Below are 27,540 nucleotides of genomic sequence, written 5' to 3' on the forward strand. Positions count from 1 at the left end.
CGCCAGGCTCAAGACCTGGCAGGTTCTGGAGGACTTCACCGCACCTTACAGCATCTCGGGGACACGGGATGGAAGCCAGGGGAAAGAAGGGAAAACACGCAGAGAAAAAAAGCACCATATTAACGCAAAACAGGCTCTTTGATAGCCAAATGCACACGCATGGAACAAGGTGAAGGCTATTCCTGAAGCTCCCTACTGTTATTTGTATAACAATTTACTTGAACTTCAGCAGACTTGGGTTTCCCTCCTAATACAAAGACAAAACAAGGTGAAAGGGAGCTAAAGCAAGGCACAGTAAGATTCTGTGGCCAATATGTCAATTTTTATTTTTATTTTTTCACTTTGGATGGAATCAGTATGTTTTATACACAACTATCTGACTGAAAAAAAAAAAAAAGCCACCACTAAACTGGATGATGTGTCCTAGTTCCAAGTTCAGCTCTGCTCCTTGCTCTGATGGAGAGAAGTAGCTAATTCAAAGGTAGATTTTTTTATTATTATTCTGCACCTCTGCAACGTAAGGTAACATTCTGGTGGCCATAACTAATGTGTGAACAGCTTCTTCATTAACATCAGCCCGAAAAAGGCCTTTGCCATCATACACTGGTGCAAAGATTTGCTCTGCCAGACGTTAACCAAATTCTCCCATCTCGCAAGCCAGCTGCTACCCTGAAAGTAGATTCATCCAGTAGCAACACCCAGCAAGCAGAGGAGTGTCTCTGAGGATGACGAGGAAGGAGAACGGGCTGGGAGGACTCCAGTAAAGAGAGTTTCTTGCCATGACTCCCCTCCTAACCTCCTGTTCATACCACACATGCCCCAGGTTCCTGGGGAATTTCTAGCGCTGCATCTCTTGCGGAGTTTGTTCTCACCGTGGAGGGGGATTTTTCCTACGGACTCGGGGGGCTGACCCCTCCACACACCCTGTTCTTCCCCCATTTCTGCCTGCTCCCCTCCTCCGTTACACAGCTCTGCCCGTGTTAAACAATCTCCAGTCGATCTGCCTGCCAGAAATTCTCCGCAGCATCGTGGAAGGGAAAGAATGTGAAACTGAGGAATCACATGGCAGCTACACCTCCCCCTGCATACACCACCCACCCCCCTTGAACAACAAAACAACACTGCCTGTCATCCGAAACCAAGGCCGGCACTCCAGCCAAAAAAGCTCTTTTCCTAAGAATCCCAAGCAGCTGAGGCCCTTAAGTGATTGTATCCCTTCTGTGGGCCTCCAACAAACTTCAATAACTGCAAGATGCAGTATTTCCTTCCCAAAAGCCAGTTTGGGAAGTACATCAAAGTAATGAAGTCTGAACAACTGAAACTGCTGTACACAAAAGCCGGCAGAAGTATTTCACTAACGTAAAGCTAAAAACTGAAGCCCGCTGTGCTGCACACCCTCTCCTGCCGCACGGCTTTGTACTGATTCCCGGGGCAGGCAAAGGTTTCCCTGTGTACTTCTGTCTGTGCTCACAGGAAACTGTTAGCAGGGGGGATCTGCTTATCTCACTGCGATGAGCGCTGTTACTGAAAGAGCAGATCCAACGCTGCTGCACACAACGGGACGATACCTTCATTTATCTGTGGGCTCAACTAAAAAGTCGAGTTCCCCAGAGTTTACACACAATCCATTTCAGCTCTCCTAGGCTCTGTTCACTTTATGCTCGACGGAATTACTTCCAGCAGAAGAGACAAGATTTAGGCACAAAGTCTTCCACTGTAGTAAATTTATCTTTTATTAAGCCTAATTTTCTTCAGAAACACAAAGATTGGGGTTTGTTTTCTTCTTTGAGGAGACAGCTCAAGGTGAGATTCTGATCCCAAGCAAAGCTGTTTTCTGGGCTATCTAACTACCATCAAATACCAGATTGACAGAGACTGTTTCAAGCAGCACCTCACACTACTACCACTGTTTAATAACCCTTCTGTGGTAGACGGGGCAGAAGCAGACACTGCAGTGCATCAGGAAGAAGGAACAGGGCACTGAGAACAGCAGAACTGTTGCCACTTACAGCATATCGGGACAATTGTCTGGCTTTTCCAGCAGACCTCCTTCCATCACAAAGCGGAGCACTTGTTCATTGGTCATGCCTTGGTACGGCTGCTCCGCTAACGTCGCAATCTCCCATAGTACAACACCGAAAGACCTGGAAAACAAACGAGAACTTTAGAAAGCTGAGCAATCTTTAGCAGGCTATTCTTCTCGGATGATGCTGAGCAAGTAGGTATCCACAAGTTATTTTCTGTCAATAAAAAACTCCAACTGCTCAAAAAGTATGCAGCTATGGTGGTAGCCACATCACCCAGCACAAGGGACTGCTGATTCAAACACCTCCAGTAAATGGTGAGAAATGGGCTCCCAGTTCTCAGTGACTCTTCAGAACAGTCTCTGTCAGAAAAGACTTCATAATACTGCATCACCATTTTCAGATAATCTACATCTCGGAGCTCGTTGTGACTATGATCACTCAGTGGTCCAATATTACTTGATTACACTGGCTCTATACTAGTCAATCAATAAAAAAAGCCACCACAAGCTCACTGCATTGACCAGGAGTCTCCTAACTCAGAGAAGATTTAAGCCTGGAGAACCAGCTCACATCTCATCTCCCTTTCCCACGACTTTCAGGTTCACTGCAAGGCGGGAAGAACAGTGGAGAGGGGAAAAGGAAGGATGCCGATAAGGAAATAATAGTTTAAAAAAATAATAAAAAAAAATCTGTTCCCATCCCTGTGCTTCCTGTACAGAGGACCTCAGGCTGGACATAGAGTTAAAGTCTGTAAAAAGATCGGTGTGTGGCAGGATGCAGGGAATCAGTTGCAGAGACCAGTTATTTAAAGTGACCTAGGCAACCCACCCCCAACTCAGTCTCAGAGATAGCAAGAAAAAAATCTGTACATAAAAAAAATAAACTCAAAATCTTCACATAACATCTTTCATGAGCTCCTGACAGCAGCTGAGAAGGCACTAACACAGAACTGTATGCTCTCATTCCAGGGCAAGCGGCTTTCCACGAGAAATGCTCAAGTCACACAAATCCGATTTAAAAGCTGCATTTTTCCCCTTAACGCTCAGGCAAGCTGAGAGTTGGCCAGAAACGCACAGCACCACGCCTGGGCACCTCATCCGCCTCGGCACTAAAAGCAAGCAAACCAACCAACCTCGGTTCTCCACACACAAAACCACTTCTCGGGTAATACTTTCCATCTATCCCCTCGCTTTGCTTTCTTCCACAAAGGTGCAAAGCAAGATCAAGGTATTTGACATACAGCAGCAAGGAAAAAAATCAATTCTTGAAAAAGACAGGGAAGAAATGTGAATGTTCTCCAGCTGCTTCTATCTTAATTTGCTGCTTCAGCAGCAAAACATTTAAACCCCCAGGAGAAACTAAGTTACCCCTTCTGTAACACGGATGTAACTACGTTCTTGAAATGGAGCTTCCAGCTCCTTCCAACCCACTACAAAGGACAGCAGAAGTGAAAAAAGAAGTCTGTCTAATAATAGGAATTGATTATTGGTGAAGAAAGACAAGCATAGTTATATAATTGGGTAGTTTGGACGTAAGTATTGACACTTTCCAAAAATATCTCAATTTAAAATTAGTTTATTGAGCAGACACGGCTCAAATTGTCTGCCCTGCACCAAAGAGTCGTGTATTTTAGAGCTGCTGTGCAAAGAAAGAAAACCTAGATTCTGTTTTGTCTTCTGTGGCCAAAATGCTGAGTCAAGCTTAGAGAGAAAAAATGGAGCTTCAACAGCGTATTGTTGTGAAAACAGGAGTTATGGCAGAGTGGTTTTATCTTTCAGTTATCGACTGTATCTGAAATGGTTTGCATCTGGAGCCAGAAGCCACAAACAGACTTGCAATTGTCTGCCTTTCAGGGGAGGCAGGGACAGAGGGTCAACTCAACATTTTGGTGCCTTTGAAGCTACTTTGATCACTTCAGGAATAATGAGAACAAGTATTGCTTAATATGCTTAATCATATTATCGTAAGGAATGAACTTACATTGGTCTTTCGAGGCAACTACCAGCTCTGATAAAATACAAGATGCTGCAGACTTATTTATAGAAATACACCCTCACCCTGAGCAGCATTGCATTAATTTTTGAAAGGTTCTCCTTCTCTAACTACAACAAAACCAATCATGTTTAATTACCTCATTCTTCAGTCTGAAGAGCAATAAAAGAATAAATTGCCAAAATAAAGCTCCACCCTTCAAAACCTCCAGACACTCTTTTCGCAGTTCGCCGTTTCACCTTACAGCTTATAAATCTTGGGCTCTGACCACTCGCACAGTTTTGTCTTTTTGACATTCTGGCTTTTAAAACTGATCTCGAAGAACATGGAACCAGATGGTTACAATATCCTACCAAAAAGGCAGGAAAAACAATCTCAACATCTTTTACCTTTTGATGAAAATAAACGGCCCCCAGAACAGCCAAGCTACATGGTTTACATGAAGCAACTTCAGAACCTGAACTGATACAAGGAGCAAAGTAATTTTTACTGGCATGAAGAGACCTTCATCCAAAAGTTACTGAGCAGTAAACCAGAGTGATTCTTTTAGCCATAAGCTGACTAAGTAAAGAGACACTATTTCATGACAGTGATAGGTCAAGCTCCTTTACAGTTAGAATTCAGACTGAAATTTCTGAATCTATAGCTGTGGGAACATGTGGCAAACACAAATGTACACGTGTTCTAAACAACCAGCATATTCCCTCATGCTGAACCACGTCTCTCTGTATCTCAAGATAGCACATCCATGTGAACCAAACTTCAGAGTAGGTCACTTCTAACAGTTAAGATGAGAAACCATCCCAAGGAGGAGCTGTCCGAAATACTGATGAGAGCCATGGGCCTCCTCTCCATAAACACCGTTTGTTTTTTCTCTCTCTACGCTTTCAAGTAAAAATCTGTTAAGAGTCTACTCCCCCTCCTAAGTTTTCCAACCTCATTATCAGTAGGCTACTTTCCTTGACGTAACTTGTGGCTAGGACATTTTGCTCAGACTGCCCCGCTGATAAACTGCCACACTGTTTGCTCAACCCCACTTTGGACTGAATGATGAATTGCCAAATCCTGTTAACGTTGAAGGGAGAACTCAGGACTTCCCCCAACAAGGGAGGTACTTCTAACGCCTGATTTGGCATCACATCTGCAGCATTTTGCTTTTTTAATTTGACTTACATGTCAACGATAATGTCACTTCTCAGTTACAGGTTAAAAGGAAAGCCGTACGTCACTGACGCTGAACACCCGACCCTCAGTCGATACCACGGCTCGAGATGACGGCTGGACTTAAAAGTTACTATCATGTGGAAGAACAGGCAGGTCTGCCAGCTCTTCACTCCAGGCTCGCTCAGTTCTACATCTGGGGATTTTCTAGTGATAAATTCCAAATTTCTGTCTGTTTCATGAAGCCATTACAATTCCCAAAATTGTTTTACTGCAGGGGGACTGCCAAAAGCATGCCTGTGCTGTTCTGTTAGATGAATGGCTGATACAGGGCTTCCCCTTCAGCTCTAAGTGGTTATTTTCATCTATTTCCAAGTTTGAGGGTTACTGGATTCATAAATAAGTTACTAGCCATATGCAAAAAAAATGAGGCAACGTTCTGGCAGCTTTGCTTTTTCACTTGCTACATAATTCCTCTTATGAACCTTTCACTCAAAGCTGGTGCTTTGGACTACAGTCCACTGAGTGCAACATCCTCAAGCTGTTTAAAGAAAATACAGCTTACTAAAATACCATTTCTACTGACTTCTAGACATTCAGAGGCGATCAGCTGCCAATTCTGTAACAGATCAGCAATAAAAACATCTTGTTAGGAAGGCAGAGAAACCATAAAAGAGAGAGTAGAGGTTTTGCCAGTAGACTTTCATCTTCTGCCAAGTCCTTCCCACCTACCTGCACAAGGTTGGGGAGGGGGAATCATTCCAGAGTATCACCCTTTTTAAGAAATACATTTTGAAATTTCCTGAATGCCTCTCCTAATAACTTCACAGATAGAACAACCAGGCAAAGTGCTTTGAAAGAAAAAACTATTTCTGCATCTTGCAGTATATTAAACGAGCAAACAAAGCTCCAAATGGAGAAGGATATTCACAAGGGAGAACTCCCAAGAAAAAACCTGCTAGTGTACACAAACCATCTGCAGGAAAGTAGAGTTATTTACACAGGTTTTGATAGAAAAGCAGGTCAGCACTATGAACCTTTCTATATTCTTGGCGATTTTTAATGCTTTTCTTGAAGAAGGGCAATCTGAAAAAATGACAACTTGCTCTTCCAGGTGAAGGTAATGTTTTTTACTGCACAACTGATTTTACAACCCACAGCAGGAAACATGCTGCCACCTCCAGTTTTGGAAATCCATTTAATTCTGCTCTCCACGAGAGCCGAATTTAACTTCCAGCATTCTTCATTTTGCAATGGAAATATGAAAGACAAAGCAGAGTGCTTCACAGTGGGAAAGAGAGAGTTACCTTTGAAGAGACAGGAGAACCACTATACTTATTTAAGTCTACCAAAACAAGACAGAAGAGAGGCTCTAATAGTTTTTCAGAGCCCCTTTTTTGTTACCAGACATCGGAGTGCGTTGTGAAGACTCCATCCTTCAGTGATTCTGGGGACATCCAGCGGACAGGCAGCAAACCTTTTCCTCCTTTACGATAATAATCCGTCTCGTAGATATCTCTCGTCATGCCAAAATCTAGAAGATATAAATGTTTTGAGCTTGCAGGATAAAATGATGAACATTTCCCCTTACTACAAGCCAGTGTAGCCAGTGGAGAATGACACTTTGGTGCAGAGAATCTGGGATCTGTTACCACGACAACTTCCTTTGTGGGCACTTTACCTGCTGCCTTAGGGCTGGGGTAGCTTTCCTCCCAACAAAATCTCACACATTGAGGGAAACGCTTCTCTCTCTTCACCCCCTCCAAGGTAATTTGCAGTTCCTGTGTAACTATCCATCTCAAACACTACAGAGGATCAAATTTACAACTAACAACAGACCGACATTAAGGCATTCTTTGGGTTACTCACACGTCCTTAGCTGTAAATACCTAAGGATTTGCCAGACTCGGATCTAACAGTGCTCATCTCCTGACTGTAACTCAGACTTATTCCAGGATTTTTTTTTTCTGTACCATCAGCTTGACACACAGAGAAGTGCTGGGTCTTGGACTACACTATCTAAACTAGTTACTATGTTTTAAGACACTAACAGAAAAGTTGATAACTCAGGTGGCATCAAGCCTCTTACTCATATTAAATGCTGTCTGCTAACACAGCAGACCCAGGGCAAAATCCATCTTATCAGTATAGACCTGTAGTTGCCCCTTTTTTCTGCAGTAAGTGAAGTGAAAAGGACAGAATTCCTCCAGTTCTGACACTTGTTATTACCAATCTATGGATGTCATTATTATCAGGCTTGGGTGAGTGACTGACCACTGATCCTTCTCAGTCCTTGTCTTCTAGGGACACTGGTACCCTCAGTGATTATGACCAAAAACCCCATTCGTGCAGCTATTCCATCACTCCTACACTCCAGGGTGACTTAATGCTGCCTAAACGGAAAATTCTTTAAAAATGTAATGCAAATAAGAAATATGCAACCAGCATAGGACAGTGTAGCATGGAGCTCTTCCTCTGAGATCTAAGCAGACTGAGGTGTGTGTTCCAGTCAAGATGCTCCTAAACTGTTTCCTAAACATGAAGGGATTTTCATACGGGTACATAAATGAGAGCAGAGCAGAACACTTCACAAAATGCTTTGAGGGTAACCATGTACCATGTTAAAGGGAAGAAATGCACCATCTTCAGTTCAAAGAATTGTAAAACATGCTCGTGGGGGGGAGGAGGAGTGAGAAAACTGGAATGGGAAGGATTCAGGCTGACTTCCCACCAAACCTGCAGAAAATGCACAAAATCCCCCAAAGATCTTATTTCCTAATTAACTGACTCAAAATGAAATCATTTTTTCTGTCTCCCAAATGACAGGATTACTTACACAAATTATCAAAATAGCTGAGTTAAGCTCAGAGAAAAAGAATTCGTTTCCTACAGCAGAAGGCTGTTGCTATACATGTTATTTTAATATGCACAACTCGAAAACAGCCAAAAGCTTAAAATCATTCTCTCTGGAGAGGAGTCTGAAAAAACTCATCTGACGCTATTTTGGAGGGATGGTGAAGGGAAAAAACCCAACTGTTGTGCTTAGAGCAGGGCAGAAGAAAAGCCATTCTGTTGTCTGGAAAGCAGAACTCCAGTTGAGACTGGAAAGCATCCAGCTGAAGTCAAGCCTTACACTCCACTTCCAAATCAGATATGCTTTACAATAATACTGTAGATCTTACTCTTGAATCAATAAACAGGAGGTGGAATTGTTTTTGAGCAGAAAAGCAAATGACACACCAGTGGTAACTACGCCATCCACCCAGATGTCTGCAGCATCTGCACCTCAAATCACTGCTTCTCTAGCTCTTCTTAAACCCACGTGCTGTACTATTTCCTCACTGGAACAACAGCAAGCAGAGGTATTCCAAGAGTTTCAACTCAACGCCGACTGCTCACAGGTCTTAAATCACAGCAAGCCTTCATAAGAAACATATTTCATTCTGCAGAAATTTGAACTAGGACTAAGTTTTAAAATGTCTTTCACACTGCTTTTGGAAAGAAAAAAAGAAAACGCCTTCTGAGATGCTGATTTTTCAGGATGATATTTTGCATTTGGGTAAAAGTCAAGAAAGCGCACCTCCAATTTTCACTGTGAAGTCTTCTGCCACCATGCAGTTTCTCGCAGCAAGGTCTCTGTGAACAAATTTGTTGGCGTTGAGGTATGCCATCCCATCAGCAATCTCTCCTGCCATCTGAATCATCTTCTTCAGAGTTGGAGGTGCCTGGCCAGGATTATTCTGAGCAAGATTGAGGAGATAAAACAGTTAAGGGAAAGAAAAAAGTAACTATTTCTACATCAAACTGCAAAATAGTTCTTAAAAAAGAAATTACGCTATGGCAATTCAGCCTGACACGATCCAGGCTAAACAGAAACTCGTGGTTATGTACATCACAGCATAATGCTTAGTAGGAAAATCGGTCGTATCAAACTGGGTTACAAAGAGAACTCCCAGCTCTTTTATAACAGCCCATTCTATTTTAGGGAATACAATCCGGAAATGCTTTTGGTACGAGGATGTTTTCTTACACCTACAGAGTTTAGATGTCCATCTTTCTGCCACCCAAGTTCTGAGATAAAAAGCAGAGGGATTATTTTAAGAGATTTCTACTAGTCTAGCATCTTCACAAGCAACCAGAAGACATTAAGTGATTTCTGTGTCCAATCCCTTAAGCAACCTGCTCTTGGCACTTGCAGTGCTGTCTGTTCATACTGCAGCCATTCTCGTGTGCACACATTGCACTCACAGTCTTTTCCTTTCAGTTATTTACATCAGAATTTCTAGATCAAGGGCAAAAGCCGCTAAGGTCATTTTCTACACAGTGTACTCTGATGTCATCACCAGGTGACCTATGTGTCATCTTTGTCCTTCAAGCCCTGTGTTATATGTGGCAATTTCAGCCGTTAGACCAACAGCCTACATATTACAGCACGCATATTAGTTATGGTATTAGATTTTTACTTTCCAGCAGTGGCAACAGGCAGCATAAACAACATGAAACAATTATCCTAACATGCATGCTTCAGCTAGCCAATTTTTTAACATCTTGATGAGAAATTAGATTAGACAAGAGATTTAATCAAATCTGGAAAACAGGACTCAGTAGCACAAGAACAGGCCTATCCCACGTAGCACTCTGGGCTATTTGCAATAGCTACCTCATGAAAAAAGGTGTTGCAGATCACAGAGCCGCTCACTTTTTTTTTCCTTAGAGCTTAAGGAAAAGGGCAAGAAAGGCTAATTGTCTGCTGCTTCCAACGTGACGCTGTTTCATTCAAGATGATTCTAACTGAAGAAATAAAAAACCATCCAGCAACTCATGACTCACCTCTGTGTCTGGCCTCAATGATCTCAGGTAACTTTTGAGGTCCCCACGTGTCATCAGCTCCATGATAACCAGCGTAGGCTGGCCCTGAGAAACAACACCAAGCAGCCGAACCTGGAAGAAGAAAAACAAGCATCGCAGACACAGATAAAGTGACCTGCAGCCATCATTTACTAATGTTGATATGTAGCTTCAAACACTGGTGAACCTGTGAGAAAGGTGTGAAAGTAGATTTTGATCCACTCTGCTGTTTCAATATTACAAGGATGCGCAGAGTTTGAACTCAATCCCAAATTCCCGCTGCAGTCATTGAAGACGTGCCCTGAACGCCCTCACGGCTGTACAAACCACAGCCTCGTCACACTTTCATGACTTACCACATGGTGACAATTGAACTCCTTCATCACCGAGGCTTCATTTAAGAACTCTATCCTCTCACGCATGCTTGCAGACTCATTGACAGTCTTGATGGCCACCCTGGTCTCCGGCTCGTCCTTCACCACCCCCTTGGCTATTCCCTCGTACACCATTCCAAAGGAGCCTTGCCCAAGCTCCCGACACATGGTGATCTTCTCCCGGGGCACCTCCCATTCATCTGGAACATACACTAAGGACAGAAAGAACAGGCCATGACGTTCCACTTCTCCCAGTGGTGTGATCACTCTCCGCTTTACGATACCGACCGCCCAAACAGTTCTACTGCAAAAAATACCAGACACAATGCTGAGACCTTAACACACTGTATGCAAATGTCCACGGTCTTGCCCATACAGAGAGAGGTAGCTGCTTGGCATTACAAATAAATCCTAAAGAATTGTGTAGATGGACTTGAACGTGGCCTCGCTATTGTACTGACATAATGGGAAAGAAGTAAGGAACTTCAAAGCACAAAACCACGGTGGGAGGATGCTTGAATCAATACTTCAGGCTTCAGCTTTTCTCAGGATCCTTCATTTTCTAATTCTTTCAGACACCATCAAAGATGCTAAACTGATACAGGTGATCAAGTATCTGCTGTATTGTCAATTAACAGATTGATTTTAAGACTAGAGGGAGAGACTCTCTGATCTAAGAGGCTCTTTGCATGAAACTATTCTGATCACTTGCACACCCACTGTTGCAGCTCTAAAGGCAGAACTTGTTGCTGTAAGCCTTTGATCTGAGGCAGAAGAGGCATCTCAGAAGGTGCCTCCCAGGAGGGAGGACTGCCTCAGGCAAGAAGGCATCGGAGCAGTCACTGATGCTGCTGCCTATCAGTCACCAAAGGAGGGGACAGTTGTGTCACATGCTCTGGTTGGGTGAAATCACAGGTTGCAAAAATAGAGGATTATAGCATGAACACTGACAGATCTTTAACCCTAATGGTGCTGCTAAAAAAAACCCCAAACCAGTCAAATAGTCTGCTGCCGCTCTGGCTAAACCCATCAGCCTTCTGTGGGCTTTGGGAAACACTGTTCTGGCAAGACAGGTACAGCGGTAGCACCAAACTAAACAGTAAACAGAAGAACTGATGCCTCCAGGAAATTTGTCTGATGTTCTGATTTCCTCCTGCACTTGAAGAGCTCCACACGTACATAACCCGTGCAGTACAAATAACACGTGCTTGCTACAGACAAACACACCTCGTTGGAGGCGGGGGAGATAATTAATTATCTAGCAAGTCAGGTTCCAGTAGGAACACAGTTGGTTTTTGTATTTTATTAAAGTGATTCATTTAGCCAGAAAGCTGAATTTCCAGGGCTCTCCATTCCACAGCGACTGCAGACATGGGCTTTCTGGACAAGCAGAGCTGAGGATCCCTGGACTGCCAGGCTCCCTCAGCTCCTGCTGCTGCTCAGGGACAGCCCACACAAGAACTGGCAAGAAGTTCATCTGCACCATCAGCAGGCACAACCTCTTGTGGTAGTGAAGTACAGGAAAATAATACAGACATGAAGAAAGCAAGACCAAAATAAGCATTCTGTTCTAGGAACAGCAGTTGTTGTGTTTTAAAGAATTTTTATTTCCTGGATGACTTTAAACACTTGAGCGTTGTCCACATTGTGTCTCCCACAGAAGACTGAAAGAAATAAGAGATGCCTCCCAAAACTCCACATCTGACTTGAGAATTGCCATTATTTCACTCTGCTAGCACAGCACTCAACACAAATACACCAGCTGGAATCTAAACACTGCCATAGTCTAATACCTCTAAATATTTGCATTGCCAAATACATACATCAGTCACAAATACATTAGGTCAGCTTGAAACTAGCTTTAAAAAACTGTTTTGCCAGCTACAGAGAAATAGGTTTATCTACACTTCAGATATTAAAAGAAACAAATACAGATTACATTAAGCACCTGCGCTCATTTTAACATAAAATTTCTGCATGTGATATGTCTGCAAACTCAGTATTTCTCTTTCTCCAACTATCAAAAATTCTTGGACAGTTTTATTGGGATGGGAAGTAAGGAATGTTATTATTTCCCATGTGAGAAGTACGTAGAAACAAGCAGTGGGGTTGTTCCGATAGGTCAGAATAGGGCTAAAATGGGCAAACATGAACGACAAATTCATGGATCTTCCTTCATTCCAACGAAAACATCACTAGATGAGTAAATGATAATCTGAAAGTGAAACTAATGCATTCAAATTTGCCTCAGCTGAATAAACTATGGGAAAAATTTCAAAAACTCCCATGTTTCAGGCAACATCCATGTTAGTATTAATGATGGATTCCATAGCTGTGCTAGTAAAATGGAGAGAGAAAGCAATTTTACATCATCCCTTTTAGAATTTCATACCTTCCAGACAGAAACAGAACATATGAAAGCAAAGGCATCAGAAGTACAGTGTAAGGCCACACTTACCATCTGAAGCACTGAAGTACTCGGGGTTCACAGAAGCATAAAGTACTCCATTGCCCAGTCTGTCACTGTTCCTGTTGAAATATATTTTTCTTTTTTAATCTTTAAACCTAAGTAAACTTCAGACAACCTCTCCTACAGCTTTTCCACCGTTTGCACAGCCACAGAATGTTACTTACTGTATGTGAAGAGCTTTTCAGACAAAAGGGACAAACCAAGTTCTTACTCTACCTCACACCATCAATGGGAAAACAATCCAGAATAGCTTTCCCAGGGAACTCGCAGTCTTCTCTACACCAAATCAGCACCAAGAAAGCGTAAACACTTTATTTAAAAGGTACTTTTAGCTGCTGGGTAAACTTCCTTTAAGAAAGGCAGCTGGATGGTGACAGGGCCCAGGAGACCCGTGGCTGAGAACCTACTCGAACATCATCTGCCCTACTGTGGGACAGAAGTGACCTAGCAAAGGACAAGGTTGTTTTAATGGGGCTTTGCATTCAACTAAGCGTGTCAAATATTTTATTTCAAAACCACAAAACACACCTCCCCCCCACGTTTACTGAGGCAGTTTTCAGAGTAAGTCACATTTATTCTGCACTGTGAGAGCTCTTGCAGGAGGCAGGCTGTAGAAGTAACGGTATCAATCAGAGCTCAGAAATCAAAGACAAAACATTCCTGTGAGCTAGAACAACAGTTTAAAAAAGAATGAGTTATCAGGCATTTCACCTAGGAGAGCCCAAGGGAAGGCCAAGCAGGTATTGTACTTCACTAAATTCAAAGCCCTTCTGGAGTGCTTGAGGAGAACTGTCTGCACACAAATGAGTTAGAGCTGGAAATAATGGGATACTCAATGAGCATAATTTATATGAGTGTAATAAAAAACCTCCGTACCTAGAAAGTTGCAAGGCTGAACATTTGCACTGACTTCTATTAAGTTCTCATTATGCATTTCAATTAAATAAAAGGAAAATAAATCACTTGAGTTAAAGAAAACAAAACTGAGGCAAACAAATCAGTATAACAGTCCCCTGGACTGCTCTGCCCAGGATGTAATTTTTTTAAGTGGATATAAAGACTTCAAAAAAACCTTTAGAATTTGCAAGAAATCAAATTAACCTAAATATAACTGAATTATCATAATTTATACTGACCCATATTTCAGACAAATCTTCGGATTGTATAGGTTCAATGTCTGCCATCGTTGTTTCAGTGGGTAAGCTCCTGACAAGCCTCCCTCCTCCCTCTCAAACATGATACTGTAATAAAAAGCCTTTTCACATCTCAAACAGCAGCCAGACGCTTGCCGGTAACTCTAAACCACCGCCTGGTACACACCAACAAGACAGAATCTACTTCAGCTTCTCAAGTCCTCTGAATGCCATTTCCCTTTTTGATTTCTAACTTGCTCCACGGGCACAGATTTGAAAACAAATGTTCCCCTCCTGCAATTTTAACCACAATCATACACGACTCACCTTTTTTTGTTAAAGACGTACAGCATTACCAGTAACCCGCCAATGATGAGCAGGAAAGCAATAGGGAGCACAATTATCAAGTGCAGGAAGTTTCCATAGTTTGCTGCTGCAATCAACAAAAAAACAATTACATCAGGGTTTCTATAAAATCGCCATTAACAAAGAAACATTCAAAACCCACTCAGTGTATTTCCATACAGGGAAGAAATCAAAGTACTCATTTTCTTGTCTGATGTGGAAAAATGTACTCAGAAACACTCCCTGACTGCAGATGAGTGGAACAAGAAAACAGACAGTGAAAAGCATTAATTTTGTACAGAACAGTGTCTGTCTGAGGTTTGTTTTCACAAGTTATGCTTAAGGACTTACATTCCTCAGTGAACAATATGTAATTGTTCACTTGCATATCCATCCTTTTTCTACCTTTTGTTCACCTTGCAATAACTTAATACTTATATTTAGAATATGCACAGTCTTTATTTCAGGTTCTTCAAAGTCCAGCAATTAGAGAACCAAAAAAGAATAAAAGATGGAGTTCCAGTTTTTCATGCTCTACAACTAAATACAAAAGTTCTTGAGAGGGTCTCTGCAGACACTACAGGGGTGATCTTCCAAAATATAAATTACTGCTATTGTCAGGATCAGCATTATTCTTCCATGAGGATGTTATCTTTACCAAATATCACTTGGAACAGGTCATATGAAAAAGCACACTGATCTTAAAATAAAACCCAACAAAACAAATCTGCCCAATTATGTACATAAACATCAGGAATTATTAAAAATACAACAGTCCCCCAGTTTGACACAGCCAAGAGACATTCATCTTACATTTGGGCTGCACATAGAAGGAGACTGGCTCAGTCCATGACCCATTTCCAGCTAGCGAAGTGGCCTGAACTCTAGCAGAATAGTTTCCAGGGTTCAGGTGAGTTAGTTTAGCTCCCCCAAGCTTCTTGTATTCCTGTCTGGAAACACATTCCCGCTTCTCCTAAAAGAAAAAAGTGATTTGCAGTTCATGTTACCAGCTTCACATTCTTTCATCCTTGAGAGAACAATATGGCTCCAGGAAAAGTTGATTTTTATAACTAAAAGCCCTATCTGACCAGTTGGGTTTTTTTAAACACCTTAAGGAGATTTGTGGAGTTCAAAACCTGTCAAAATAAATGAAACAAAGGAACGGCATACTGGTTGGTGCTGGGTGCTTTGAAATCCCAATCTCCATCTTTGGTCTGCAGCACAGCACAGAATCACGTAAAGAAAGATCCAAATTTGTGCATAAATTAAGTGTTATAAGCAGTAACTCTTAACAGAGAAATGCCAAATCCTCACCTCTCCATGCTGCCCATATTTGATTTCATACATTAGTATCAGCCCGTTTGGATTTGCAGGCTCTAACCACTTCAGGTAGACAGTGTTTTCTTCTTTTGCTTCCCATGCTACCGTTCCTGGAATGTTATCTGCTCCCTCTGTAAAATATTTACAAGCAACGTGAGAAGAACACCTATTACTGAAACAGGAACTTAGGCAACAATTGAGGAAAACCAAAGGTTCGTGCTACTCGTTGGTATGAAACCATCGCAGTAAGTGCTATTCAAAGATCCAGCAAACGAAACGCACTGGCCAGGGGCCTGTTGGAGAGATGAGCAGAGTCTGAACTGCTGGTTGCCACAAAGACAGTGCAGCGTACTCAGGCAGTTTCACCATGTATGGGTGCTTTGTGTCAGCCCCTGTGCCAAAAAAACCCTGTTTATCAGCACCTGGTTCTTCCTTCCAAAGTTTTCCCCACGCCAGCACGGTGCAGGCAGCTATTCCCACCAACTGGCTGCAAACGCACAAGATGTGTCCCCCCAACATCCCTTTCCTAAAACATCCCGTCTTAGGAAATCTGTTGCAGTTTAAAACCGAGTTTCATCAGCACTTCAGGAATTGTTTTCTTCCTGTCTCATTCCTGATGATTTTATGTTTTATTCAAAACTTAACAGATATATGACGACTGACTCAGTCAGAGATAAAAGATCACTTTTTCAAAAGTACAGTTGTTAAGTTGAGAAGAAAACAATTGTCTAGCCTGTCATGTGCTAAAAATCTGGGAACACTTACTTCCTTTTCCCCGATCTCACAGATTTCCTTATTTCCTTGAAATAAGCAATACTTTTTGCCTTTTTTTTTTTTTTAAACTGACACAGCTGGATCTGGATTATCACAGCCCTTCCTTCGAGAAACAAAACAAAATTGCTACCCTTCTGTATCAAATATTCCCAGACATCTGCCAGAGTCAGGGGCTCTTTGCAGGATGCATATGAGCTTACACTAAAATCATCTCTATTCTTCTCCTAAGAAGTACAATCTGTAAAAGTCCCAAAAACGAGTAGGGCATTCAATGCTTCCTATTTGAATCACTTGAGATGCCGGCGACTGGTTACAAAACAACACAGTACTCCTCCTGTTTCCAGGCTGGACAAACGCGTGGTCATTCTGTGACACAAGGAACATTTGGCAAACATTCCCACCAGCAAAACTCTTCACATCTGCAAACAGTTCAGCGTGAAGGCAGCAAAACTAAACATTAGCAGAGAAATGCTGCCCCGTCTCCATTCAGCAACTGAAGAATAAAACCCTTTAACCCAACCAGGGCTGTGGGTCTCACCTCTATCGCTGGGAAACGGATTCTCTCCTAATTATCTTGGTAGCCGGTGCACACACTTCTACCTTTCTCCAGATCAGAGGACAGACCCAATACTTCAATGCTCACTACACAGAAGAGACCAGTCTAGGACATTAAACCACTATAACCAACTTTTATCTAGCTCCAATTTAGTATTTTGTATAGAATTTTTTTAACTATCATTACACCCCAACACCTTGCTAACTGTTTTCAGAGAGTTTCTCCTTCCCGAGGTTGATCTTTCTGCAGAAAATAAGACGACGCTTTAGATTTGTGAGCGCATACCTGAAGGCATGGTTCTTGCAAAGACGAAGTTGGAAGCGCTACAACCGAGTGTGTCCGCTTCGTGGTTGCAGCTGTGAATATCGATGCGGTAAAGAGTAAAAGGCTGGAGATGGGAGATCACAGTTCTCTCCTTGCCATCCACTTTGGTCTCAAAGAACGGGTACTCCACCTCGTTCTCCTCTGCGTCAGAAATATTGGTGAAGTGATCCATCCCAGTCGCGTTCCTGTTTCGAGTGGCCAAAGTGGCATTCGCGACTCGGAACACGTCCCTCCGCTTCCGATCGGGTCTGTGGAGCAAACACACAAGTAGAGAAAAAGTCTTTTTAAAGAAGATCCATTTTTTTAGCTCCAGCTCCAGGACAACCGTGAAAACACTCCCAGTAAAAGAGGTAACTCCGCTATTAAAAAAGCTAAAGGAGGAAAACTGCAGAACAAGATGAAAGTGTGCTCTTGAGCTGAAGTCGCAGCGTGTCAGCACATCCCATTACTCTCTCTTTTGGTCAGAAACCAATCAAAACTCTGAAGCTCACACTGTGCCCCAAGATAAACATGTAAACTTCTGACCCCACACAATAAACTGAACAGCAAAAATGGCTTCACTGTTACCCAAAAAACATCCTAGATTTGTATTTAATGACAGTAATGTTGATGCTTCAAATAAAAATCAGATGCTAAAGGTTGAAGAGGTTAGGGAAAATACTGTTTTGAAGTTTGTTGGATTAGCAAAGCTAGTAACTCTCAGTAGGCTTAACTTTCTTTCCGGTTGCAATGAAATTACAGAACTTTGAATGTATTGCACTAAGAACAGAAACGGTGGAAAGAAGTGGAAGACCATGCACTAACCACCACTAACGTGTGATAATCTGTGTATCTCTGTTTCTCTCACTCAAATAAAAGCTCTGCAAAGGAACACTCTTCCTATATGAGAAAATGCAGTACTGATGTTACGTATAGCAAAGAGCTCACCAAGCACCTCTGCTTCGCCTTACAGGCATCTGTATGAAATTTATGCAGTTCAAAAGCTGAGGATTTAGAGCAACACTACTACCTTCTCAAGTCTAAGAAACTGCTGTGGACAGGGCTGAGCATCAGCACAAGAGTCACACAACAGAAACAGTTTTGGCTTCAATCCTATCCCGCCTGACATCCTTAGCCAGTGCCCATTCAGCACTTGTTTATCAAGGACAAAGCAAAGTCTAACACGGTTAAATCAGAGAGCTACAAACCAGGCAAATAAGGCCTCCCTCAAACACACAACAGGAAGAAAGATGACTCAACAGGAGAAGCTAATTCACTGTCAAAGATACTGTCTTAGTATGTTCAGCCACAAAACAGCAGGCTGCAGGGAGAGCCAAGAACAGGCTGACTTGGTTTTGAAATCTTCTGGCAGAGGTTGGATGAAACTTCTTCTAGGAGTTCACAACAAAATTTTCCAAAATCCTTTTACTATGCCTTGAGTCGTCATTTTGTTGCTCTGGGATGCCACACAAACCACAGCATAGACATAAATGAAGACAAGGAAAAAGCTTCCTAAGTCACCAATAAATTGTTTTAAGCAACATACGAGTGAATGTCTTAACTTGTCAGCGGGGAATTTCATAGGAGATGTAAGCACTTACGCCTCCTCTACACTGGTATTTATGGAAGTCAGTAAATCTCTTCACCTTGCTTAGGACACATATTCATTTACTGCTTTAACTCAGTGGAAAGAATAAACTTTTGAACGACTAAAAGCACACAGGATGCCTGGCGCTGAACTGATGAGCACTTGCAGAGATTTTGTGATAAAAGGAGTGAAAATAAGAAGTTCATCTTCCACCAACCACAAAAGCATGTGCCAATGCAAGAACCCAGCAGGCACGTCTTTATCACTGCTTTTATAGGACGTATGAAGTTTCAGCTCTTTGGTGGTATCTGGTGGGGTCGGGGAAGGAAGTACAGCCCTATCTTGCCTTTGGGGAAAAAGATAAAGAGAAAACAACACAAAACATGTTGGTGAAAAACTACAGTTGTATTGGGAAGAGAAAAAGACCTGCAGGATAACCACAAGGCAAACATGATTAAAACATCAAGAGACTGGACTCCATTGCTTTCTGGTCAGGCAGCTTTGTGCTTTCATGAAAGGCACAGATCAAGAAAAAAAGCAAGCATCAAAAGAAGTAAGGAAAAATCTAGAGAAAAAAACATAAACGTTCCATCTAATTCTGTTAAAGGAGAGAAAGGAAGAGAAATGCAAGAGAAAAAAGAAGACACTATAAAAAAAGAAATGAAATTAAAAAGAAAAGTGTCATTTAACATTCAAGCTAACTGATCTCATATGGCAATTTTAATGTTACTTCTCAGACACCTTCTACTACACACAGAGCTTTTGTCTCATCCTGCTCATTAAAAATCAAAAAAACCCTGAAGAATAACTCATCCTCCTGTGGCTGCGAGTATCTCTTCAAGACTAACCAGAGTCCCAATGTTTGAATCTACTTCACTACTGCAGTGATACACATGGGCTCATTCAGAAGTTGCAAGCAAGATTAAAACAACCAGCTTTTTAAACAACCTTAGAAACATCCAGTCAACTATTTTCACATTGCATTACATGCTGCATCTCTCTCATAATATCCTGGAGACAGGTAGAAAACTGGAAACAAAAACTACTTTTGAGGCTTGCATTAAAAAATTAATTGACTTCTCCCCTGAAGAAAAAATAAAAATAAAAATCTGCAGATAACAAGCTGCTTAGGTTTGTCCCATGGACATGTCTCACTAGCTCATAATCTTTAAAGAGATTGTATGTCGGGAAAATTAAAGTTGCTTAACTATGCAGCTCTTTCTGAGCATTGTACCTTATCTGCCCTTGCTGTTACAAAACACACCCTTACGACAGTAAGTTAAGAAAAAAGGGAAACGGACAAGTTCTCAGGAAATTCTTTGTGAACTCATCAGTTTGTTTGTTACGGTCTGAGTTCAAGGTTCTGTGAGTTTCCTTTGGGAGGAATGCAAGAAGATTTGGGAGTAAATAACCCATTTTAAATGACAAAGCTTTGGTGAAACAGCAACAGGTGCCCAAGTAGCTTAGATCTGACACATGCCTTTCAAAACTCCTTGCTGTGTGATTTCATAAAGTCCAATATCAGATCACAATTACAAATCTTCACACTGCTCCTGGACAGTCATGGGGGCTGTTACTCCTCTGTACCTCATCTTTGCTGCTGGTTCTCATCACCAGTAGAGAAACATTGCACAAGTTCAACGAGAAACTCTATACATGACTCAAACTCAGCTCAGATACAACACTTAGCACTTTGAAAGAGAGGCAGCTTTAGTTCCTCGTTTTTTGGATAAAGCTAAGAACCTCTGCAGGTATCACAGTCCCAACTTGGAACAAATCAATCCAACAAATCCCTGAATAAAGGTCCAAAAAATCACAATAGAGAGTGATATAAAGCAGTTTTAGTGAGCAGCAATATCACACCCTAGAGTTCTCAAATACAGGACTCCACAATAACCTTCACCTACCAACAGAGACAATAACTTGCACGATGGAAATCTAATTGCTTATAGACTGTGACACAACCGCTACACGCTCCGTGCTAGGCTACAGGATCCAACTACCTACAGTAAGACAAGCTTACATGAAGGATAAATTTGAAACTCAAGGATCAAAAATCACCAATTAATTCAGTAGTATCTACCCGATGGTGCAGCAAAAAATCATTAGTATTCCACTTCATGTGTAAGCGGTAGTGTTTATGTTGGACCAGTAGGCATATTTAATACTTCTCTGCAGCACAGGCCCAGGAAACCAATACGCCTTTGCAATCAGAGCAGTGAGAAAGGAAGATCCGTTTCAGTTCCACAAGGTGTTCAATTCAACTTCAGAGGCAAAGAAATCTTCAGATTAGGAACACAAGCACTTGAAATGCCTATTTAGAGAAAGATCACATTTGAAACCCTTGTCTGCCACATGTAGATCATCTCCAAAGCCCTTGTAGACACAGAGCTCCTCAAGTGACTCTTGACTCTGAAAAGAAACCATCACTAAATTCCTTGAACAATATCGGTAAGAACCCTTACTACCACCTAAAATCGATAGAAATATGTGAAACGTAGTGAATAAGAGAAACTGCAAAGTAAGGCTGTGGATTGTCTCATGTAAAAGCAAAGGCAATGTTTATGTGGTTGAGGTGCTAGCTACCTACGCTTTCACATCCAGGCAGCCTCAGCTCCAGGAAATGTTAAAAAATGAAATTATTAGCCAAAATCTGCCAAGCGAAAGTGTCCAAAATCCATTACCTGGGAACAAAGATAGAGTTGTGAAGGAAGTTCTCAAAGACTTTCCGGTACTCTGCTTCCTCCTTCTCAGCTTGCTTTTCTGCCTCTGTCTTGGGACAAGCACAACAAGGTCCTTTCTCCCCTCCACAGCCCTCTGGCTTGGTGGGTTCAGTAGCTTCTTCTGTATCAATGGTCCCATCAGCGTATCTTCGAATTGGGACTTTATCTTAAAAGAAAAGAATAGAGGTGGCTTGTTTCTACTCATATTATGAACAGACCAACAATCCACGTTCCCTTCTACTTGTTGATACTGACAAGAGAGTTGTGAAGCAGGGCACAGGCTGTAGCTCTTGTGCACTGGCAGGTAAGAATCACAGGCACTTGAACCCAACCACATTTGTCTTCCTACCTTTGGAGCAGTAATTGTGTCTGTAAAGGTAACTGTCCTGAGGTTGCTGCTGCCATCGTACGATGTAGTACGAGAGGTTGCCATTGGGAAGAGAAGGAGGATTCCATTTCACAATGAGTTGGGATGAGGAGTTGGATGCTGAAATAACATCCAAGGGAATGGATGGCACTGGAGGAGAAAAAAAAGGAAGGTAATTAAATCTAGAGCATTCTAAGATCTATTACAATACAAGTTTTTGAAGTGAATCCAAATCGTCTGCACAAAAACTCAATTTCTGCACTGACAACAGAACTTGCACAATTTGATACGCACACCTGGCAGTTATCGACCTCTTACCCAAGAGCCCAGGATCTCACCTGCAGCATTGGTTCGTATATACACAATTTCACTTTTTGCTCCATGAATATGATGGTTTTCCATCATCGTAAGGGTAACAGCCTTGACATAAATGGCATACTGAGTCCAAGGTTTCAATCCCTGTAGTAGAATTCCAGGATTGTTCTCTTTGTTCGGTGGCAGGTCAACGTCAACCATGTTCCAGCTATTGGAGCCACATGCGTCTTGCCCATCGTACTCTGTGACATTTTTGAATGGTCTGAAAGAGTAAGAGAAAAAAATAGCACAAAACTATTTATTTTCTCCTTAAAAGTGTCACACATTTATGAGAGTGCCTCACTTCGATGTTGTTCAATGAAACAAATAAAGCTTCGTTGTTTTCCACAGCAAAATAAAATCTGTATTTATCTCCAAGCACTACAAAATTCAGAGGTCAGCTTTAGCTGCAGGTCTTACCTTCTTTCATTAGCAATAAGGCAAAATTCTCCAGGAAAACAGTGAATTTATTCTTTTGTCCAAAACAGACAGCGAAATGCTTCAGACATATGCAGACTTTAGCTAAGCACATATGAAACAGAAGCAATTCAAACCAGCTACTGATAGCAGCTAAGATTTTTACCATAAGGAACTTAATCTTGGCCAGTCCAAAAGGCTGTTTTTTCCTCTTTTATTTCCACACAATACAAACACACTTACACAGTCATATAGTTCTGCTTTCTGTAAATTACAACACTGGCTCAAGAGCATATAAAGTACCACTCTTGTTATAAATTACTACAGATGAGCATAAGCCACTACTCTTGTTATTAATTACTAAAGACTCGTCAGCACTGAGAAAGCTGGAAAATCTAAATAACCCCAAACACTGCTCATTAAAGCAACAGGGCAATCTCCTGCTCTGTGATGCTCTCTAGTCAGTACTATGACTAGAGAAGGAAAAGATCTCAGTAAACATGACAGGACTTACAAAGAACTACACATTAGACCCTGAGAACACCCAAGCTACCCATCTCTTTTTTTTTTTTTTTTTTTTTTTTACATTTGAAACTTATGGAAGCCATTGGTACGCTCCAATCAAAACAATCCTCTTTTAAAGGATGCTTGTGCTCCACCAACAAAAGAATTTGAACAAAAGCAGGACTTGAGCATGAAATATGTAAACTGGATGAGATATCCAACAGTCAGAATAGAATTGCCTATTATCTCTCGCCTCAATTAGTCTCTGACGACATCTACTTACGCTTCTTTGTAGTAAACAGTGAAGCTAATGAGATCTCTATAATCCGGAGGTCGATACCGTTCCCATGTTAGTTTAATCCGATTCTTGAGCGTAGTGTTGGAAACAAAATGCAGAATGTGGCTTTCACCTGCAACACAAAAGCACAAGGCATAGCAGAATTAGCATCACGTCACCTATTAGCCTTTGCTCTTTCTTAGGTATCCGTCTTAGCTAATCAGCCTTTCCAGTAATGCCTATGATATCACAGCGTATCATCACCCTTTGTAGAGCTTTGTATTTCATGCCACTACATTTGAGTGCTTAAGGGTAAACAGTGACTTTGGTAATCATTTTAAAATATGCCGGAGCTACTTGTCATTATTTTTTCTGAAGCAGATTTTGTTGTAATGCATCATCAGAAGGCTCTTGAACACTACTTCAGACTCTCCCTGAGTGAGAACTAGAAATCCCATTTATTCACAGAACTGGTTCAGAAGCACTAAATTCATCATCCAACTCCAATGCACGTGCAGAGCAGTAACTGGCCTCTGTGTTCTCACTTTCCAGGACAACTTTGACAGCTACAATTTGTTTTTCTCAGCAACGGACAACATGGAAAGCACAAAGGAGTTTACATTCCTATTCATGAGAGGCTGGACCAAGAACTTCAAAACTCAATTCATATACGGCACAACCATTTGATGGCAGCAGCTTCCAGCTACCCTTCTGAACAGAGCTGGCTGGAGCTGCCAGCTTTGAAATGAATGGCTTCCCACTACCAATCCTGTGAGCTTTCCAATCCGAAACAAAACAGCGTTTTAAAAACTTAATTCTTGGATGAAGAAATTACGTTCTAAGTGTCAACTGTGTGTTAGTTTCTAACATTCATGGAAGCCTCTGAAAATAAAGGGGTTTTCACCCTCATGTACACTGGCACTATTGGTGCTATCTTTTCAAAGGCAGTTTAGCTTTTGTTGATTCTTCTCCCCTTCTCAGAGTCAGAAAGCTTTCTGTAATGTTTTTTTTAAAAAAAAAACAGGCAGCGGCTGGCACTAGCCTCAGTGGTAGTAAGGACTGGCTGTGTGTCTGAAACTCCTCCAGGACTGCGAGCCTTTGCTCTATTGAATGTGCAAAGAATGGAGTGTGCTTACAACAAGGATCTGTGCCATCTGCATTTATGCATCACGCCTAAAGAGACATTCAGCAGAGTACGTGTCCTAGTTTTGTAAACACCATCCAGAACAAGGGGATTTGACTTATACACAAGATCCATTTTAATTTACTCAGCTCCAAGAATGCCACAAATAGACCGAAGAAAAATGCACTGTCAGTGCTGAGAGTTTGAGGTCAAGTTTGTAAGCGTTCTGTCATCTTAATTCCTAGATGAGAGACTGCTTTTTAAATGTGTTGGTTACACCTGGAGACCTGATGTGCAGACCACCAAAGCCAAGGAAGGACTTCACAACAACTCTGACCATCGAAGAGTCCAAAATTAAACGCACAGACACTTAAGTTTAGGAATACTGTAGAACACTAAATAGCCTTCTCAATTCAAAAGCAAATAGTTTGAAAACAAAGCAGAGAAAATTGAGTTTGCAGCAAGCATTTCTAGCAACAACGTACAAGACTGAGCAGAAGCTGAAAAATAGCTTCAACAGAACAGTTTGTTTCGGTGTCTATGGATAAATTTGCTATTCAGCAGTCTCCTTAGTATCAAGAAGGAGCAGATACCTATGAGAGGAAAATAACTATAACGATACGTATTTGCAAAGGAAGAAGAAAAACTGCTCCCCTCCAGATATACCAAAATACCAGATTTCATTTCTCATTTCCCAGGTGAGTTCCTATTGCTATATGATGCTGCTGTCATAAAAAAAAGAAGGGTATTCGGAACCAGTCATCTTCATTGACTGGTTTTTACAGATGAGATAGCTGCTATGTAACCACATAATTTTTCCACACATGCAAACATACTTTCACAGATATATTTTAAAAACCAAAGAAGCAGGATGACTGGAAGCCTGCTGTGACTTCTAAACTCTAAATACTGTAATGGTCAGCAATGTGGCAAGTTTGTTGGGTTCTGTGGGTTTTTTTTGTGACACCCTCCTAGGCATTTTTGTTTGTTTGTTTACTTACAAGAGGCTCTCTCCCCATTGTTCCTGGGATTTATATCCCCTTTGCTCTGTCGTCCTTTGGTTCCTGAAACCTCCTCCATACGGTAAATCTCAGAAACACACAATTTAGGATTGAATGCAAAGTACATTTTCCCCTCCTTTATTGTCAAGTTATGATGGTTCCAGTCCCACAGCTGCTGAAGATTGTGGTTGTCAAGCACGTAGAAGGAATAATTCCTAGAAGGAAAAATATTAGTTTTAATTCCTAGCCAATTCCAAACAAGAATCCCTTAATATAAGAAAACTTTAAAATACTGTTTCCTCTTACTACTTTAAATCGGTCTTCAGCAGCGTAAATGATCTTGTCTCCCATGGAGCAACTTTCCCCTGAATGCTCACTTTGGTCAGAGCACAAGGAAATGACAGTAACACAGGACTCCAAGGCTGACATCACACCATGTAAAGCCCACTCCAACATGTGTTTTAATAATTGTATAGAAGCTGCTATGAGGAATATACGTTCATGTCCTCTGAACAGCAGGTCTCTACACTGGATTTTCCATTTTGTGGCAAATGGGAAGCAATAACCTCACACACCCTATGGGAGGAAAAGCATGGTGCGGTTCTGACAGTGAAATACAACCGTGAACGCAGCTGTCTTGCTCATGTTTACAAAAGCAACTACAAGAGTTTGCATAATGAGGTTTCCTTGCTTCTCTGTTTTGGTTTACCTCTTGGCCCAATAATACAGTTGTGCCTATACATCAAAACCTGACAGTAAAACAGTCGCACTGACTGCACAGCACAGCATCCACGCTTCAAAGTACAGAACTAACAACGCAGGCGGCAGCATGTGCTCAGCCCATTCCCATTAATGACACAAACATCCCTTATTTCCGCAGATTCTAAATGCAAAGTTGTGTGTATAAATCCTATTACATATTAAGAAAAAATTCCCAGTACAGTGCTCCATTGTACCGAACTGCAAAAAACACCACCACCAGAGCAGCCAGAAAACACCTGCAAAGACACTTACATCTTGGAAGAGTAAAGACAGGAAAGGAAAATAGGGAAAATAAGTTATAGGTCTGTGCAGGTGATCACACAGTGGTTGGGGATGGCAGGGATCTTAATGATCTAGTTCCAACCCCCTGCCATGGGCAGGGACATCTGCCACCAGACCAGGCTGCTCAAAGCCCCGTTCAACCCAGTCTTCAACACTTCCAGGGATGGGGGCATCCACAGCTTCTCTGGGCAAGCTCTTCCAGTGTCTCACCACCCTCATAATGAAGAATGTCTTCATTACACCTCATTTAAATCTATCCTCTTTCAGTTTAAAGCCATTACCTTTGCAAAATGTCCCCTCATCTTTCCTGTAGGCCTCCTTTCCTGCAGGCCAAGTCTCCCGTTTCCTTCCAGAGAAGAGTCCACACTTTCCCTAGTCTTCCTTTTATCACTGATGTACCTGCAGATGCTTTTCTTGTTGCCCTTGACATCCCCGCTCGGATTTAATTCTATTAGAGCTTTCCGGAGTTGATCCTTGGCTGCTCAGATCATTTCTCTGTTTCCTCCCAGGCTATCTGCCCTTGCTTCCACGGTCTACAGGTTTCCTTTTTGTGTTTGAGTTTGTGCAGGAGCTCCTCGTTCACCCACAGAAGCCTCCTGGCATTTTTGCCTGACCTCCCCTTTGTTCCTTAGCTTGAAGGTGACCCCTGAACATTAACGAGCCTTCCTGGGCCCCTCTTCCCTCCAGGGCTTTATCCTATGGTACTCTAGCAAGCAGATCCTTGAAGAGGCCAAAGTCTGCTCTCCTGAAACCCACGGTAGGGAACTTACTGGGCACTCACCTTGCTGCTCTAAGGATCTTGAACTCCACCATTTCATGGTCACTGCAGCTAAGGCTGC

General features: G+C 41.8%; 1 protein-coding gene across 1 annotated transcript in view; it reads right to left on the reverse strand.

The window, feature by feature from the left end:
• The window catches only part of IGF1R (insulin-like growth factor 1 receptor), a 45,844-nt gene that overhangs the window by 5,129 nt on the left and 13,175 nt on the right, over positions 1–27,540 (reverse strand). Inside the window, exons 5-19 of the mRNA XM_009869054.1 lie at positions 25,658–25,872; positions 23,540–23,666; positions 22,320–22,558; positions 21,964–22,131; positions 21,576–21,780; positions 17,286–17,572; positions 15,665–15,801; positions 15,164–15,323; positions 14,333–14,438; positions 12,861–12,931; positions 10,385–10,614; positions 10,011–10,121; positions 8,761–8,920; positions 6,585–6,714; positions 2,010–2,144 (exon numbers count right to left, since the gene is read on the reverse strand). Of these exons, the coding sequence (XP_009867356.1) occupies positions 2,010–2,144; positions 6,585–6,714; positions 8,761–8,920; positions 10,011–10,121; positions 10,385–10,614; positions 12,861–12,931; positions 14,333–14,438; positions 15,164–15,323; positions 15,665–15,801; positions 17,286–17,572; positions 21,576–21,780; positions 21,964–22,131; positions 22,320–22,558; positions 23,540–23,666; positions 25,658–25,872 (2,481 nt within the window). The remainder of the gene's footprint in view (positions 1–2,009; positions 2,145–6,584; positions 6,715–8,760; positions 8,921–10,010; positions 10,122–10,384; positions 10,615–12,860; positions 12,932–14,332; positions 14,439–15,163; positions 15,324–15,664; positions 15,802–17,285; positions 17,573–21,575; positions 21,781–21,963; positions 22,132–22,319; positions 22,559–23,539; positions 23,667–25,657; positions 25,873–27,540) is intronic.

The sequence above is a fragment of the Apaloderma vittatum genome, unplaced genomic scaffold (assembly GCF_000703405.1).
Source record: "Apaloderma vittatum isolate BGI_N311 unplaced genomic scaffold, ASM70340v1 scaffold2685, whole genome shotgun sequence".
In the NCBI taxonomy this organism is placed as follows: domain Eukaryota; kingdom Metazoa; phylum Chordata; class Aves; order Trogoniformes; family Trogonidae; genus Apaloderma; species Apaloderma vittatum.